This window comes from Orcinus orca, chromosome 6 (assembly GCF_937001465.1).
Source record: "Orcinus orca chromosome 6, mOrcOrc1.1, whole genome shotgun sequence".
Lineage (NCBI taxonomy): Eukaryota > Metazoa > Chordata > Mammalia > Artiodactyla > Delphinidae > Orcinus > Orcinus orca.
In genome coordinates, this window is record NC_064564.1 from 119,806,954 (window position 1) to 119,821,022 (window position 14,069).

General features: G+C 65.4%; 1 protein-coding gene across 1 annotated transcript; it reads right to left on the reverse strand.

The window, feature by feature from the left end:
* Window positions 1-331: 331 nt before the first annotated feature.
* AGPAT2 (1-acylglycerol-3-phosphate O-acyltransferase 2) lies at window positions 332-13,546 on the reverse strand. Its single transcript, XM_004284973.4, has 6 exons — window positions 13,192-13,546; window positions 4,526-4,659; window positions 3,932-4,107; window positions 3,581-3,676; window positions 1,845-1,917; window positions 332-1,043 (listed from the first exon to the last, which is right to left on the reverse strand). Exons 1-6 carry the CDS (start codon window positions 13,371-13,373, stop codon window positions 868-870), a joined length of 837 nt encoding a protein of 278 aa, XP_004285021.1. The 5' UTR covers window positions 13,374-13,546; the 3' UTR covers window positions 332-867.
* Between the last annotated feature and the right edge of the window lie 523 nt (window positions 13,547-14,069).

Here is a 14,069-nt window from a genome sequence, read left to right on the forward strand (position 1 = left end):
AGGGTCGTGGTGCCCCCTCTTCAAAAGGAGCTGGAGCAGGTGGTTTCGTGAAGGTGACGCTGGCCACAGGGACAGCCCCGCCCCGCCCCCGCCACAAGCTGGCCCCACCCCTAGCCAGCAGCCGAAGAGCAGCTCTGCAGCCTCCTTCCCAAGTGCCTGCCTGACCCCTGGCATGCCTGCCACCCCCAGTGGAAGAAATATTACAGGATGACCGTGGGCCCAGGCCCTGGCAGGGAGCCCCACCGAGGGCGGAGGCTGGCGCTCCACACTCCTCCCAGGGAGGACGAGCGAGGGCAGCCCTGCCCGCCCCCAGTGACCACAACTCACCAGGTACTTCCAAGAGTTCGTTTATAAAAAACAATGATGAGCGCAGTACCAGTTCAGCAGGCTTGCTCCCCAAGGCCGGTGGGGGCCAGAGACACTGCTTTCTGGCCGCCCTGAGGCCCAGGTGGCATAAGACTAGGCGTCCTGGCCCCCCAGAGCCCCGCCTCTCCGAGAGCCTGATGCAGGCCGTGGCTGGGACCCCAGATCCAGCCTCTGTGCCCCCCAAGCCCAGGCAGGAGGGTGGGGGCTGGGCAGACCGGCCCCGCCCCATCAGCCCATCGGGGCCCAGGCCCACTCCCACACCAGACCCCGAAGGCACAAGGGTGGGTGAGGCCCTGCCCTCAGAGCTTGGGGGGCTCCAGGTGACTCTCCTTTGCAGGGACATCAGGGGCCTGGACCTGAGGCCAGTGACAGGAAGGGGTCCCTTGCTTCCAGGGCCCGAGGAAAGTTGGGGGAGCCGTGGGAGGGGACACAGTGGTATCTGGTGGGCAGGGGTCGCTCTGTCCATTGTCTAGCCAGGTCCTGCCCCGCCCCGGGCCTCGGCTACTGGGATGCCTGGGCGTTGGGCCCTGCAGGGGCCCCATTCTCCCGGGGGAGCTGGGATACGTGGAAGAAGGTGGCCCTCATGGCCTGCTGGCAGGTGTCCAAGAGCTCGGGGACGTCAGCGATAGTGAGGCCAGCGGTGGGGATGGCGTCCAGCACCTCCACCTTGATGGTTCCTGGTGGGGTGGGGGGGCGTCAGCAGCCTGAGGGGCTCTCCAGGGGGGGCCCCTCTTCTCCTCGGCTGCCCGCCAGCCTCCCCCGCAAAGCCTCCCGAGGGGCCGGGCCGGGCTCTTCCCCAGACACCCTGGTCCCGGGTGGTTGGCTTTTAGTGGAGAATAACCGACACGGTCACACACACGAGTCCCAAGCATGTTCTCAGTGGGTGTGGACAAGTGTGTGCTCCCCCGTGAAGACCACCCAGGGTCCAGACGTTTCCTCCCCCAGAAGGTACCCACCCTCCCTTCCACTCCCACCCTCCACAGCGGTTCAGGCGGCCTCGGGGCCTCAGATGTGGGCAGAGGCAGCTTCTATCTTGGACCCCACTTCCCACCTGGGCACCAGGTGCCCTTTTGCAGGGTCTGGAGGGAAGGGCGGGGGAAGGTCCCAAGCTCCATGGCTGGGGGGCATGGGGGTGCCCGGGAGGCTGCTGCCCCCGAGAGTTAGGCCTGGATGCGCTGGCTCAGAAGCCCACCCTGGCACAGGAAGGGGCCACCTCAAGGCCCCCGGGGCCGTGTGCACAGCCCGGGCCTGTGTGTGTGAACTTGGGCACGGAGCCCACCTTCTGGGCACCTCAGTCTCCCCACAGCCCAAGGCTGGGACTCTAGACCCTCCCCTCCCTCCCTGCGTCCTTCCCCAAGCGGCCACTGAGTAGCAGGGGTCTGTAGTGGCCCCCCAGAAACGGGAGCTGTTCTCTCAGGGGCACGGGTGTCGCAGTGACTGAGAACAGGTAGGCCGGCGAGTGCACAGGTTGGGGGTACCTGAGGTGAAGAGCTTCGTCTTGTAGTTGTAGAAGGAGGAGAAGCTGGAGTAAACCACGGGGATGATGGGCACCTGGGGACGGCAGACGTGGCAGCCTGAGGATGGACCGGAGCCCTCACCCAGCCCAGCCCGATCCCCAGGGATGAGCTCTGGGGAGAGGCCTGCCTGGCCGCCAGCCTGCCCCCACCTTGGGGCTGGTGCCAGGAGTCCCTGTGGCCACATCCTGTGCCAGGGCGCTTCCACACACTGACCCCTGGGCCTCGGACGCCCTTCCCGCCCTGGGCCCAGAGTGCACATCCTGTACATCCTCGTTCAAGCATCCCCTTCTCCAGGAAGGCTTTCTGGGTTGGCACGTATCCATAGAATGCACTTCTGCATTCCTCACGGGGTCCTAAGATTAACCAGGGCCCTGTCCGGTTTAGCCAGAGGAGGTACCTGAGGTCTTTCTGCCCACCCCTCCCTTCCCAACCTCTCCCCCATCCCAGGGAAGACGGGGCAGCTCCAGCCAGGGGAGGGGCAGGCTATTCCTGGAAGACACCAGCGTTGAGTCCAATGGTGACTCCAATGGTGATGCCAATGTCGGAAACGGCACCTGGGGGTAATCATCGACCCGGGGCCGGGGAGAGGGGTGACAGCAAACGACGCCCGGTCTCCTGGCTGAGACTTGCTGCCCCTGGCCCCCCAAAGCTCCTTCGGTATCTCCTGTCTCCTCTTCCACGACCCCGGCGAAGGGAAGTGATCTCAGTCCCAGGCCTGTGTCGGGGGTGTCCTCCTCCTCTTGCTTGGGCAGAGCCCAGGCTCACGCCCCCATCCCCACGCACCCACCGCCGGCTCGGGGCCCCTCCACCGCACACTCCAGCTCCCACACCCGCCTGGCACTGGCTGGCAGCTTCTGGAAGGAGGGCTCTCACATCCTTGCTCAGGGCCACCAGGGGGTGCTAGAGGCCACCTGTCACAGGTGAAGGACAGGAGAAAAAGCAAACCTCTGCCCAGCTGCCCCCCTGACTCCCATCAGGCAGGATGAAAGCCCCTCCCCTGACCCCAGACGATGGCTGCCTTCCCCTACACAAGTCCCCCAGCACAGGGCCGGGGTGAGACAGGGCACCCCTCACCTACCAGGAGACCCCACCCGAAGGACGGATGTGCCCCAGCCTCTCCTGCCATCACCCCAGACCCCAGGGCCCCTCTAGGACAAACTGCGTCCCTACAAGTCAAGGACCAGAAAAGCATCAAGCCCCGTGGAGGGCTCCCAGCTCACCTATCCTGGCCCATCGCCAGCTCCGGCCCGACCCCGCCTCACGCCGCGGGCCCCGCTCCCTGAGCCATTGCCCACGCCCCCGCCCAGCTAGGGGTGCTGGGGGCCTGCACCTGGCACAGCCTTCCGGAGACAGCTCAGCCAGCAGGCCTCCTGCCTCCGCCTTTGATGCCAACCCCGGCCTCCCTCCGCAGGCCCCTCGCCTGGCCAGCTAGGAAGAGGAGTGCTGGAGCTCCAGGCACAGGGATGGTGGCCACGAGCATCATTCTAGCTGGCGCTGGGCCGGATCAGGTGCCAGCCTTAACGCTCAGAGTGGGTAAAGCGGCCCTGCCCTCCTTAGCTGGTCAGGGACAGGTGCCGGGTGGGGGAAGGCCCTGCCGCCTGCCCAGTGGGAGGTGGTCCAGGAGCGCCAGTGGCCTCGGCCTGGCCAGGAGGTCACCTTCAGCCTTAAGCCAACCCCCGGCTGTGGCCCTGGCGTACCTGGGCCTGGATGGCCAGGTGGAAGGCTCCTTTCTTGAAAGGCAGCAGATCCCCACTGTCGTTCCGCGTGCCCTCGGGGTAGACCCACACTTTGAGCTGTTGGGGAGACAGGAGGCGGGTCAGGGGGTGCCCCCGGGGCCCCCACCCCCAAGGAGCCCCGCCGCTCAGCCGGGAACACCACCGCTACCACCGCCGACGGCCGAGGCACCGCGCCTGGCTTCTCTGTATGCGGTTTACAGACGCGCACCGGTGCCGCGTTTCCTTCTGCCAAAGGGAGTCACGCTCGCGGGCTGTCCCGACAGCACAAACGCGTTCACGCCGCCAAGCAGGCCCCGAGCCCCAGGCGCTCACCTTCTCCCTGACCATGCGCTTGCCCACATCAGAGATCACGGTCATGGCCGTCCTGGAGCGCTGCCGGTCGATGAAGAGAACGCCGCCCAGGTACATGATCAGGCCCACGGGCCCCAGGAAGAGCAGCTCGCGCTTGGCAATCTGCACGCAGCGATCGGGGAGGACCTCCATGAGGCCTGAGCCCGGGGGCGGGGAGACAGAGACAGAGCACAGCCTCAGAGCCAGGTGGCCACCGCCCCGCGGAGGAGCGAGCTGGCCCTCGGCCTCGGCCACCAAGAGGCCTGGGCCCAGTCACGCCTTCCCACTGGCTACCTGGGCATCACCTGGCCTCAGCCTCAGTTTCCCCTGCAGAGGGAAGGTGCTGAAGCAGGGCTCCCGAGCCCGGCGCCAGGCACAGGAAGCCTTGTCTCCTGTTACCAGCTGGAGGCCTGTGTCTGGAGGGGGGCACAGGTCCGCGGTCCGCATCTGCCCCTCACCTGCCAGCTCTTCGGGGCCCAGCCTCCACCAACTGAAGCAGCATGCCCCCTCCTCCCCCGCCCCGCAGGCAACTGGGAAGGGCCGGCCCTCCCGCCAAACCCTCCGCAGCCGGCCTACCCATCATGTCCAGGATGCTCTGGTGGTTGGAAATGATGACACAGGGGCGGTCCACCTCCAGCTTCTGACGGCCCTTTACCTCAAAGCGAAGGCCGTATAAGTACTTGAAGGACCGGATGAACCAACTGATGATGCTGAGGGGGAGACGGGCCGTGAGCAGAGGCCACCACCCACCTTGTAACTCAGGCTCCGCCTGCAGACCTAGGCAGGGTCATCCCAGTGCAGGACCAGAGACAGACACAGCACGGGGACCCCCACGCCCGCCCTGGCAGGCTGGCCGCTGACCCTGAGCTCGCCTTCCCCTCGGAGAACCTTCAGGTCCTGTCCCTCAACCCCTCAACGGGATGGCGAGTGCCTCCCTGCCCCCCTGCTACCCCAGCCAGCGAGGGTTGGGTCACACAGGAGCAAGGCCTTGGGGGCCTGGACGCCCGGCAGTGGGGAGGGCGCCTCCTTCCACGTCTGCGTTCCCAGGCCTGCACCTGCCACCCAGCCCTCACCCCACACCCCTGCTCGTCACCACAAGCCGGGGGGGCACCCAGCTGGACGGGGCTGAAGGCCGAGAGCCCCCGGGGCCGGGCTGGCTCCCTTCTCAGACGTGTCAGCGACCAAAGCACCGGACGTGGAGAGGCCCCTGCAGAGGAGGCTGGGCCCCCACTCACGGGAAGTGAACGTCCCCTCAAGGCAGAGCCACACCGGGAAGAAAGCATGGGTACCAAGTGGAGACCTTGGCGAGGAGCTGAAGGCTGCTTCCAGTCTCCACCGCTGGGGAGACTGGCCCGGCCAGGCTTTCACTCCTCCCCTGCATCCTACAGCGCAGCGCCCCAGCGCCTTTCACAGACACACCCAAGGTCACATGAGGATGGCGGTGGAGCCAGGATGTGTGTGGGCCCCGCTCCCAGCAGCAGGCTGCCCTGGGCACTCGTGACCTTGAGAGGCCTGGCCCAGCAGCTCTCACACTCAACAGGCAGGCACGACCGGGCATGCCCCTGGGAACGGTGTCTGCCGGTGGCTGGCCGGCAGGGAGGAGGGAGGCCCCGGCCCCCTGCTCTGCGGGAACACTGCACACACTCGGCAAGAGACAGGTGCCCGTGAGGGGTCAGCCTGCTCGGGGTGACGGAGCCCGAGGCTTGAGGTCACTCCTCTGCAACTCAGGAAGGTCCCCTGCGTCCTTCCCATCCGTGGGTGGCAGGGGGCTGAGGGTGGGCCCCGGTGACCCAAGGGTTCCTGACCCAGAACTGTTCCACTTCTCCCAGAAGATGTGTGTGCGCGCACGCACACAGCAGGGTCATTTGATCTCCCCACAGTCCTGACCGGAAGGGAGGGATTTCCCACTGTATCCGGAAGGGCCTGGGCTCAGAGCTGGCCCTCGATAGAGCAGAGACTCAGAGCTGGGCCCTTGACCCAAAGCCACACTCAGGTCTTTAAAACTGTGGTAAATACACACAACATAAAATGTACCATCTCAACTCGTTTTAAGTTGAGTGGCGTCAAGTGTACTCACATTGTCGTGCAACCGTCCCCCCTCATCTGGGACTCTTTCATCTTCCCTGACTGACACTGTCCCCATTGAACGCTCACTTCCCCAGCCCCGGGCCCCACTGTCCACTCTCCGTCTCTATGGATCTGTCTCCTCTAGGCCCTCACGAGTGGACCCTGTCGGATTTGCCTCTTTGCGTCTGAAAGGCAGACTCGCATCCAGCTCACAAAGCCTAGCTCCCCACGTTACCGCGTGGTGCGGATGGGGGAACTGAGGCTCCAGGAAGCAGCTGAGCCTGGGCTGCTCTCACAGTCAAACCGGCCCGCCTTCCCCGGATCTGGAAGCCAGGGCTTCTTCCTCAGCTTTGTGAGCCTCGGCCAGCTCGAGCCAGACCTTCCTGCTTGTCCCCATCCGGCTCAGGGGTTGCCAGGCTGGACACTCTCTGGAGAACCGACTGGCTGTCTCAGCTGGGGAGCCTCGGGCAGCTCAGCTGCAAAACACACCTTCTCGGGTCATCTCGAGGGTTGAAGGGCACAGGGAGAGGGCGCATGTGTCCAATAAACACGGGGAACACGCAATCTCACCGGCAGTCAAAGAAATGCAGATTGAAACAAGAAACCCCGTCTTCCTCCTTCAGATTGGCAGATGAAAGCCTGGTAACGGGAGGTGTTGGCCTGGTGTTAGGAAATGGCCCGAGGGCTGCTGGCAGAAGTCAGAGGCCACAGAGGTTTCTGGAGGGCAGCTTAGCAGCACGTGGCAAAAGCCCTTAACAGACCTACTCCCTTTGAGCTTGCAGTCCTCTTCCGCAATGGGTCCTAAAGCAGGTGTGAGGCAGGCACAGGCGCGGTCTGAATTAGGGAAATCCGAAAACACCTCCACGTGCCCGTGGGGAGAGGTAATATAAACAGGGCCGTGGCAGAGGAAAACAGCAAAGATCTGTATTTATCTGCTGCCAGGCCTGTTCCCTTGACTCCTAATAACTACATAGCGTTTGCATTTCCCTCCCAGGCCACATCTGGAAAGGACGGTGTTTCTCTCTGGTGGTGGCATCTGCTGGCTCCGTTTTTCTTCTTTTTTAAAAATTGGGGTGAAATACACGTCAAATGTATCATTTTAAACCATTTGTAAGTGTCCGGTTCAGCGGCGCAGGTACATTCACATTGCTATGCAGCCGTCCCCAGCCATCCATCTCCAGAACTTTCCTATATTTTCTTTCTGTATCTAATTTAAGGGATCGGTTGTATATGGGTAGGTGTTTTGTTTTGTTTTGTCTGAACTGTGGAAGATGCTGCATATAAGACTCAGCTGAACAGGGGCCCTCTGCAGCGGCTCTGCTGCTTGTCTCCCGCCTCTCCCACTCCGGCTGGGAGCCCAGGCCAAGGCAGAGCCCCCACACCAAAGGCTCCAGGACGGACAGACAGGCCCAGGGCTGCCCCACATGCTGCGGGAGACGGAGGCGCCCATGGCAACTCTCCACACATTTACAAATAATTGCTCTCAGACAAACTAAAAGATACAGCCGCGGGGTGAGTATAGGAAGCTGGGAAAGAAAGGGGCATCTCGGGAGAGGAAAGAGGCAACGGATGTTCCTCAAGGGGAGGGGACCGGTCACTCCCTGCAGGCGGCGTGCACGTGGGTGCCCACTTTTCCTTCTCCTAATGTCCCATGTTTTCAAGGTTTTCTGTAAAAGTGGTGAGAAAGTATCTATTATCCTTTTTTTTTTTTTTTGCGGTACGCGGGCCTCTCACTGTTGTGGCCTCACCCGTTGCGGAGCACAGGCTCCGGACGCGCAGGCTCAGCAGCCATGGCTCACGGGCCCAGCCGCTCCGCGGCATGTGGGATCTTCCCGGACCGGGGCACGAACCCGTGTACCCTGCATCGGCAGGCGGACCCTCAACCACTGCGCCACCAGGGAAGCCCTCTATTATCATTTTAATAGTGCTTCCTTGAAGAAGAAGGAAGCAGATGGAGCTTTGCAGAAGCCCCTCCAGTGCCCAGGCAGGGAGAGCCGGTCTGTCGTTGCCTGGAGTGCAGCACGCTCCTAACCACAGGGACAGACACCCCACAGCCACGCCCAGCCTCTCCTGAACGCTACGTGCCACGCCTGCACCTAGACGGGCGTTAACTGTCTGGTTTCGGTCAGACAATAACCCCACAAGGTCGTACGCTCATTACACCCAGGTGAGGGAGTCCAGGCTCAGCAGAGTTAAGTGACTTGCCCAAAGTCACACAGCAGGGAGGCCAGGATGGGCCGAGCCCACCTCTAAACCTGACTTTTGAAAAATGTGTGAAAAATGTCAAGCAGAGGGCCTGCTGGATGCTGGAGGCGGGGTGACGGCTGCAGGCTTGTCAGGTGGAGTCTCGAGCTCCCCCTCCTCCCCTGGGGGGCTCTATGGCCCCCACCCCACCCCCAGCAGGGCTGCAAGTGGCTCTGTCATCCTCTCCCAGCAGGAAGCTCAAAGCAGCCACCCTACCCAGGCTGCCCTGCCTGCCCAGCCCAGGCCTCATCCTGAGCGCCAACACCCCCTGTGCCCCAACACCCAGCTGACCCCAGCGCCCTGCCCCTCGGCCGCGGAGTCTGGGAGCTGCTCCCTCCTCTCCCCTACGGGGAGCAGAGCAGGGGTCACGGGGGCAGGCCAGGGGCGTGCCTGTCCCACACCCTCCAGCCCTGAACTCCATGTCCTGCCTCCCCTGGGGGTGGAGCTAAGGTCGCCTGAAGCCCAGGTGGCCCAGGGCTGGGCTGAGTGCACGGCACAAGGTTCCAGAAGCACTGCGGACAGCTGCCAGGCAGGTGATTGGTGCCAGCTTTCCATAGCAAGGCAGGTGGCCCCCAGGACCGGCTCCTTCCAAGTGCCCGCAGGGGCAGCCACCCCCTTAAGCAGAGGGGACTTCCTGGCCCTTCCTGGGTCTTTCTCAGAAGCCCTCCACTTAACCCTGACCGGGGCCGCCAGCCTAGAAGTGAGCAGCATAAATGCTGCAGATTTTGGGGGGCCTGAGGCCGAACTCCTGGCAGCCAGTCCCCCTGGACCACCTGTGCTCGCCCGAGGACACCTGAGCCCGGCCCAAGCTCAGGGTCAGACAGACCCTGACTCCCTCTCACCAGCTGTGACCTTGGGCAACGGACTTGACCTCCCTAAACTTCCATTTCCACTCGTGAAAGGGGAAGGGTGCGGAGGGATTGAGCGAGATGAGGCTGGAACACCCGTGACACCTGCAGGACCCTGGGAGCCCTCCGCAAACAGCAGCTGTGTCGGCGGCGATGACACAGGCAGGACAGAAGGACCCAAAGTAAATGAAAGCAAGAGGATCCTCCTCCGGCCACAGCACCTGCTCCGGGCGGCTGGGAAGCAGTTCAAGGTCAGGTCTGAGCTACCTGCTGACCTCTGCCCTCAGACCCTGGACTCGGACTAGGTGGCTCTGGGGAGACCTGGCAGCTGCTTCGGCCGAGAGGCGCCGGACCTCAGCCAGACCCCACGGGCTTTGCCCCCGGAAAGGGAGGGGCGTGATGGGGTTCGCTCAGAGCGGCCCTGCCAGGAGGGCAGCACAGAGCCATTGATCTGCTCCGGGGACAGGAGGTCCTGGGAGGGCCACCGGGCAGAGCAGCAGTGTTTTCCAAGTGTCACGAGAGCTGGAGCACAGAGGGGGCCAGGAGGTGGGGGCTCCAGCCTGTTCGGGTGCCCAGAGGTGTTAAGAGGGGCGCGGGAGTGGGCGGAACGCCAGGGGCCTGGAAGGAGGCGGGGCCGTGAGCAGTGTCCAGGGCTCTCAGCAGCTCTGCTTCCTGGGCCCGCAGAAGTACACCCAGAGGGGAGGCTCTGCCCCTCACTATCCCACCCCGAGCAAAGCCAGGGCAGACTTTCCTGTGAGACCAGGGCCCCAGGCCAGCCCCCAGGTGCTGCGGCTCCCCGACAGCGCTGTGTCTGCATCCACGCACCACCCCCCCACCCAGGGCCACGCAGTGGCTGGCAGTGCTGGGTTCAAACCCTGACCGGCATCGACAAGCCCCCCGCCCCTGGCTGCAGTGATGCCCGTCCTCGATGTTTCGAGCAGGTGGGGGGCTCCATCTGCCCTGTCCCCCACCCCACCCCACAGCCTAGCTATGTCCCCCAGGTCCCGGCCACTAGGATGGACGCAGAACTGGGCAATTCAGTCCCCAGAGGTCCTGCCGTAACAGTGACATGCTGGACCCCGAGAATGGGGGGGCCACAGGCCAGAGGAGCAGGCTGCCTGCCCTGGTCGCCTGTGACGCATGAAAAAGTAAACTCCCCGGGTTAGGCCACTGTTGTTAGGTTTCCTGATCCTGCAGGGAACCCAATGCTAACACACACCGCTTCCCTGGGCCTCGCTCTCTTCTCTGTCGAATGGGTGTAATAAGGGCACGTGCCCCTGGGACAAGGAAACAGGACCTGCTACGCCAGCCTCACCCTGAACGCGGGACCCTGCCACTCTGGGAGGGGTCCCTGGCCTCAGCCCACAGCCTGGTCAGAACAAAGCCTGCCTCTGCTTCTCAGCTCCCAGCACTGCCCTGCACACTCAGAACTCGCAACTAAATGGCAAAGGCCTCCTTGGGTGCTCACCCGGAGCCCCATCACGGGGAACATGGGAGAGTGAGGGGGCAGGTGGAGTGGGGCTGCCCCTCCTGGAACTCAGGGATTCTCCCGAGCCTGGTCTCCAGCCCCAAAGCAGCCATGGCGCTGCCCCCAGCCCCTGATGCCGTGGGAGACGGAGGAAAGATGAAAAGCGTGCACTGTGGAGCCACTCTCAGTGGGTCTGCAGCCCGGGGCCCCATGTCCTAGCTCTGGGGCCCTGCCAGTCATCTCCCCACTCCTCGCCTCGGAGGCCTGCGTTGCTTCTCTGCAGACTCGTCTGTAAAATGGAACACGTAATAGACCCTGTCCCCAAGCTTCAGGCATCCGCGGCGCACGGTGTGGGCTCAGGAGATGGAAGCAGAGGCTGGTGTCGAGGATGGTGGGCAGAGTCCTTCTGGAAGTTAGGGTGGGACTGGAGGGGGAGCAGCCAGGCACCCACGGTGCTCAGGGGTCCCAGGTGGGGCCTGAAGCCTGTCCACACAGCACCCCAACCTCCACTTCCGTCCTCCTGGGCCCCGTCCCTGGACTGGCTACCTAGAGGCACAGGGCACTCCTCTTCCTCTGCATTTCTCCGCCCCCCACAGATGCACGCCTTGGGGAACTCGTGTTCACAAGGCACCCCGTCCCTACCCCCTCTCTTTGCCATCACTGGGGAGCCTTGGGGGTCATCACTGTGACCCGCCCCGTGGGACCTGGGGGTGCAGGGGAAGGAGGCTGTGGGCTCCCGGACCCCCAGGTCCGCCCCTCTCTGGGGAGGACACAGCACCTCTGTGATGTCCTGGCCTGGTCCCTCTGCAGAGCCTGAGTCGGGGGCTGCCCTGGGGAGGGAAGGGCAGCAGGAAGCTTCCTCCTGAGCACGATTCAGGGTCCTGAAGACAATGCCCCAGTTGGCCGGAATCTTGGGGGAGGCTGGGGGCCAAGCCCGGCTCTGGGCTGAGGGAAGCCGGCCAGCAGAGGCTGGAGGGCCGGGCTGGGCAGGGTGGGGCCGGAGGGAGCGCCAAGTGCTGGTCAGGCTGGCCTGCCCGTCCCGCTACCGCGTCAGAAAGGGCAGTTGGTGACTTCTGATCTGACGCCAGGAAGCAGCTTTGAAGCCCAGGCCTGGAAGAGCGAGTTGGGCCTTTGAAAGACAAGGAAGCGCCTGTGAAGAGGCCACCTGATAAGACTGAGCCAGGGAGGGGGAGGGCCGCCTCCAGGAACGCCTGTCACCTGCTGAAAACCTGCTCCAGCCTCGCTTCCCACCGAACCCAGGACAGCACCTCCTCCAGGGAGCCCACCAGCCCTTGCTGCCTGCAGCCACCCCCACCCCCTGCCCCTCCAGGCCGGTCCCCAGCGGGTGCTGAATGGAGACTGGCTGTGAGCCCACTGCCTGCAGGGGATCCCCAATCCCAGGCCAGGCCCTCCGCACCCCAGAGGGTCAGCTGCTTGAGAAGACGGCTGGAAGGGCAACAAGTGGGCCGGCCCTGGGGTCTGGACTCCCTGGGACGCTGGCCTGGGCCATGGCGGGGAGCTAGAGACCCACGGCCCAGCCACCAGGCCCCCCACGCTCAGGCCACACTCCACTCCTGGGCCACAGGAGCTACGAACTCCTGAAAACGGGGCCCGGAGGACCCGCTGAGTGTGGGCCAGTCCCGGAAGGCTCAGCCCGCCCAGATGAACAAGGACAGGGACGGACGGCAGAGAGCCAGGAACCCTCACCCACTGCCCTGTGAGCATGTGGATGGCAAGGGCCTCGGGGACCACAGTATGCCCACACCAGACACAGCCAAGGGTCATCATTGCAAAAGCCAGTGAGGAACGTCAACAACAGACCCTCCCAGTCGGAAACTGGGAGAAAGGGCAAGGAGCCCCCTCTCAGGCCACCGTGACCAGTCCAGCCTCTGACCCAAGAGAGGCCCCCCGCCTCTTCTGGTCAGCCCAGCCTGACCCCTCACCCCAGCAACTCCAAGCTCCCCAACTCTGGGGGGCGTCCCAGCCACCACCCGTTCTTCCCGCCCCGAAGCTGGACCCCAAGGACTCCGCGCCCACCCTCCCCCGCGGGGCCACCACACCTTCCTAAGCGGAAGGAAAGGGAAGGGGAACCGGCCTGGTGCCGAGCACAAGTGCGCTCGTCGCCCGCGGCAGGTGGGCGCGAGGGGGTGGCGGAGAGAAGACGAGGGACGCCCCAGGCCCCGAGCGGAGGCGGGTCCGGGCGGGGCGGTGCACGGCGGGCGGCCCACCCTCCCCGCGGGGAAGCAGGACCGAGCCTCTGCCCGCTTGGCCCGGCCCCATTCCTCTCGGGGCCGCCCGCACCCCGCACTCCCCGCGCGGCGCCGAGGGCGAGACCTGTTTAAATCCCTCCGTGCCTGCCCCTGGCCGGGGCCCCGGGGCCAGGGCGCGGGGACACTGTGACGCCGGCTCCGGGGACCCCGGCCCACCCTCGGCCGCCTCCCCAGCCGCGCTCTCCGACCCGCTCTCTCCCCTCGGCCGGTCCGAGAGCCCGGGAGAGGCGCGGGCAGGGCAGGAAGGAGGGAAAGGACACGGGAAAGTTAGGGAAGCGGAAGCGGGCGGCCGCGCGGCGCCGCCCCCGCCTCGGTGTCTCTCCCCGCCCCGCCCGGCCCCCTTGCCTCATGTTCTCCACCGTCCGGCCGCCGTGGCGCAGCAGGCAGATGACCGCGGCCACCGCGGCCACCGTGAAGCAGAGCACGCAGTACAGGCCGATCTTGGCGTAGAACCTGGCGGAGCGGCTCAGCTGCAGCAGCAGCACCAGCAGCAGCAGCGCCGCGGTCAGCCACGGCCAGAGCTCCATGGCCGCGCCCCGAGCCCCGACGGCGCGGGCCTCCGGCTCCCTGCCCGGGCTCCGGCCGCGTGCTGGCGGCGGCCGACCCTCCTCCTCGCCCTGACCCGCCCGCGCCCCTTATTGCGAGGGCGGCGGGGCGGGGCGGCCGGGGTGGCGAGCGTAGTTCGAGCGAGGAAGAGGCTAGGTGCGCCCCGCCCGCGACGTCCACACCCGCCGCTCGGCCACCGGCCCGGCACCGCCCCCGCCCCGCCCCGCCCCGCCCCGCCCCGCTCGCGACGCTGCCTGTGCCCTGCCGCCAGGCCTCCGGCTTCTGGCCCTGCGCCCCTCCCCAGCCCCCGCATCCCCGCAGCGGGTCGCCTGGGCCGTGGCACCGCGCAGGTCCCCACCGCCGGGCCGCCTTCCCCCGCCCGCGGGCACCGCCTCCGAGCCCTAACCCACCGCTCCCCTCCCCAAACCGCGGCTCCAAAGGCGGCCGAGGACGCGGCTGCCCTTGCCAGCCCGGTTGCCACACAAGGGGCCCTTGAACCGCGCCCGGTGACCGACGGGTAGCCTGCCGCTTCGGGTCCGCTCCAGCGACTGAGGGGAGACCCAGCCTTGTGCGGCCCAGTGGGCGCAAGGACTGAGGGGAGGGGGCTCTGGGTAGGCATGAGGCGTGTTCCTGGTAGGGGCTGGGAGCAACGGCTTTGGGTGCCAGGTTCCGCGTGT

Bases quoted from the DNA above. Each gene is read 5' to 3' on its own strand.
- AGPAT2 (XM_004284973.4), bottom strand. From the start codon at position 13,373: ATGGAGCTCTGGCCGTGGCTGACCGCGGCGCTGCTGCTGCTGGTGCTG. The intron at 4,108-4,525 runs GTAGGCCGGCTG...CCCCGGGCTCAG, and splicing joins GAGCATCCTGGACATGATGG to GCCTCATGGAGGTCCTCCCC. The intron at 3,677-3,931 runs GTGAGCGCCTGG...TCTCCCCAACAG, and splicing joins AGCGCATGGTCAGGGAGAAG to CTCAAAGTGTGGGTCTACCC.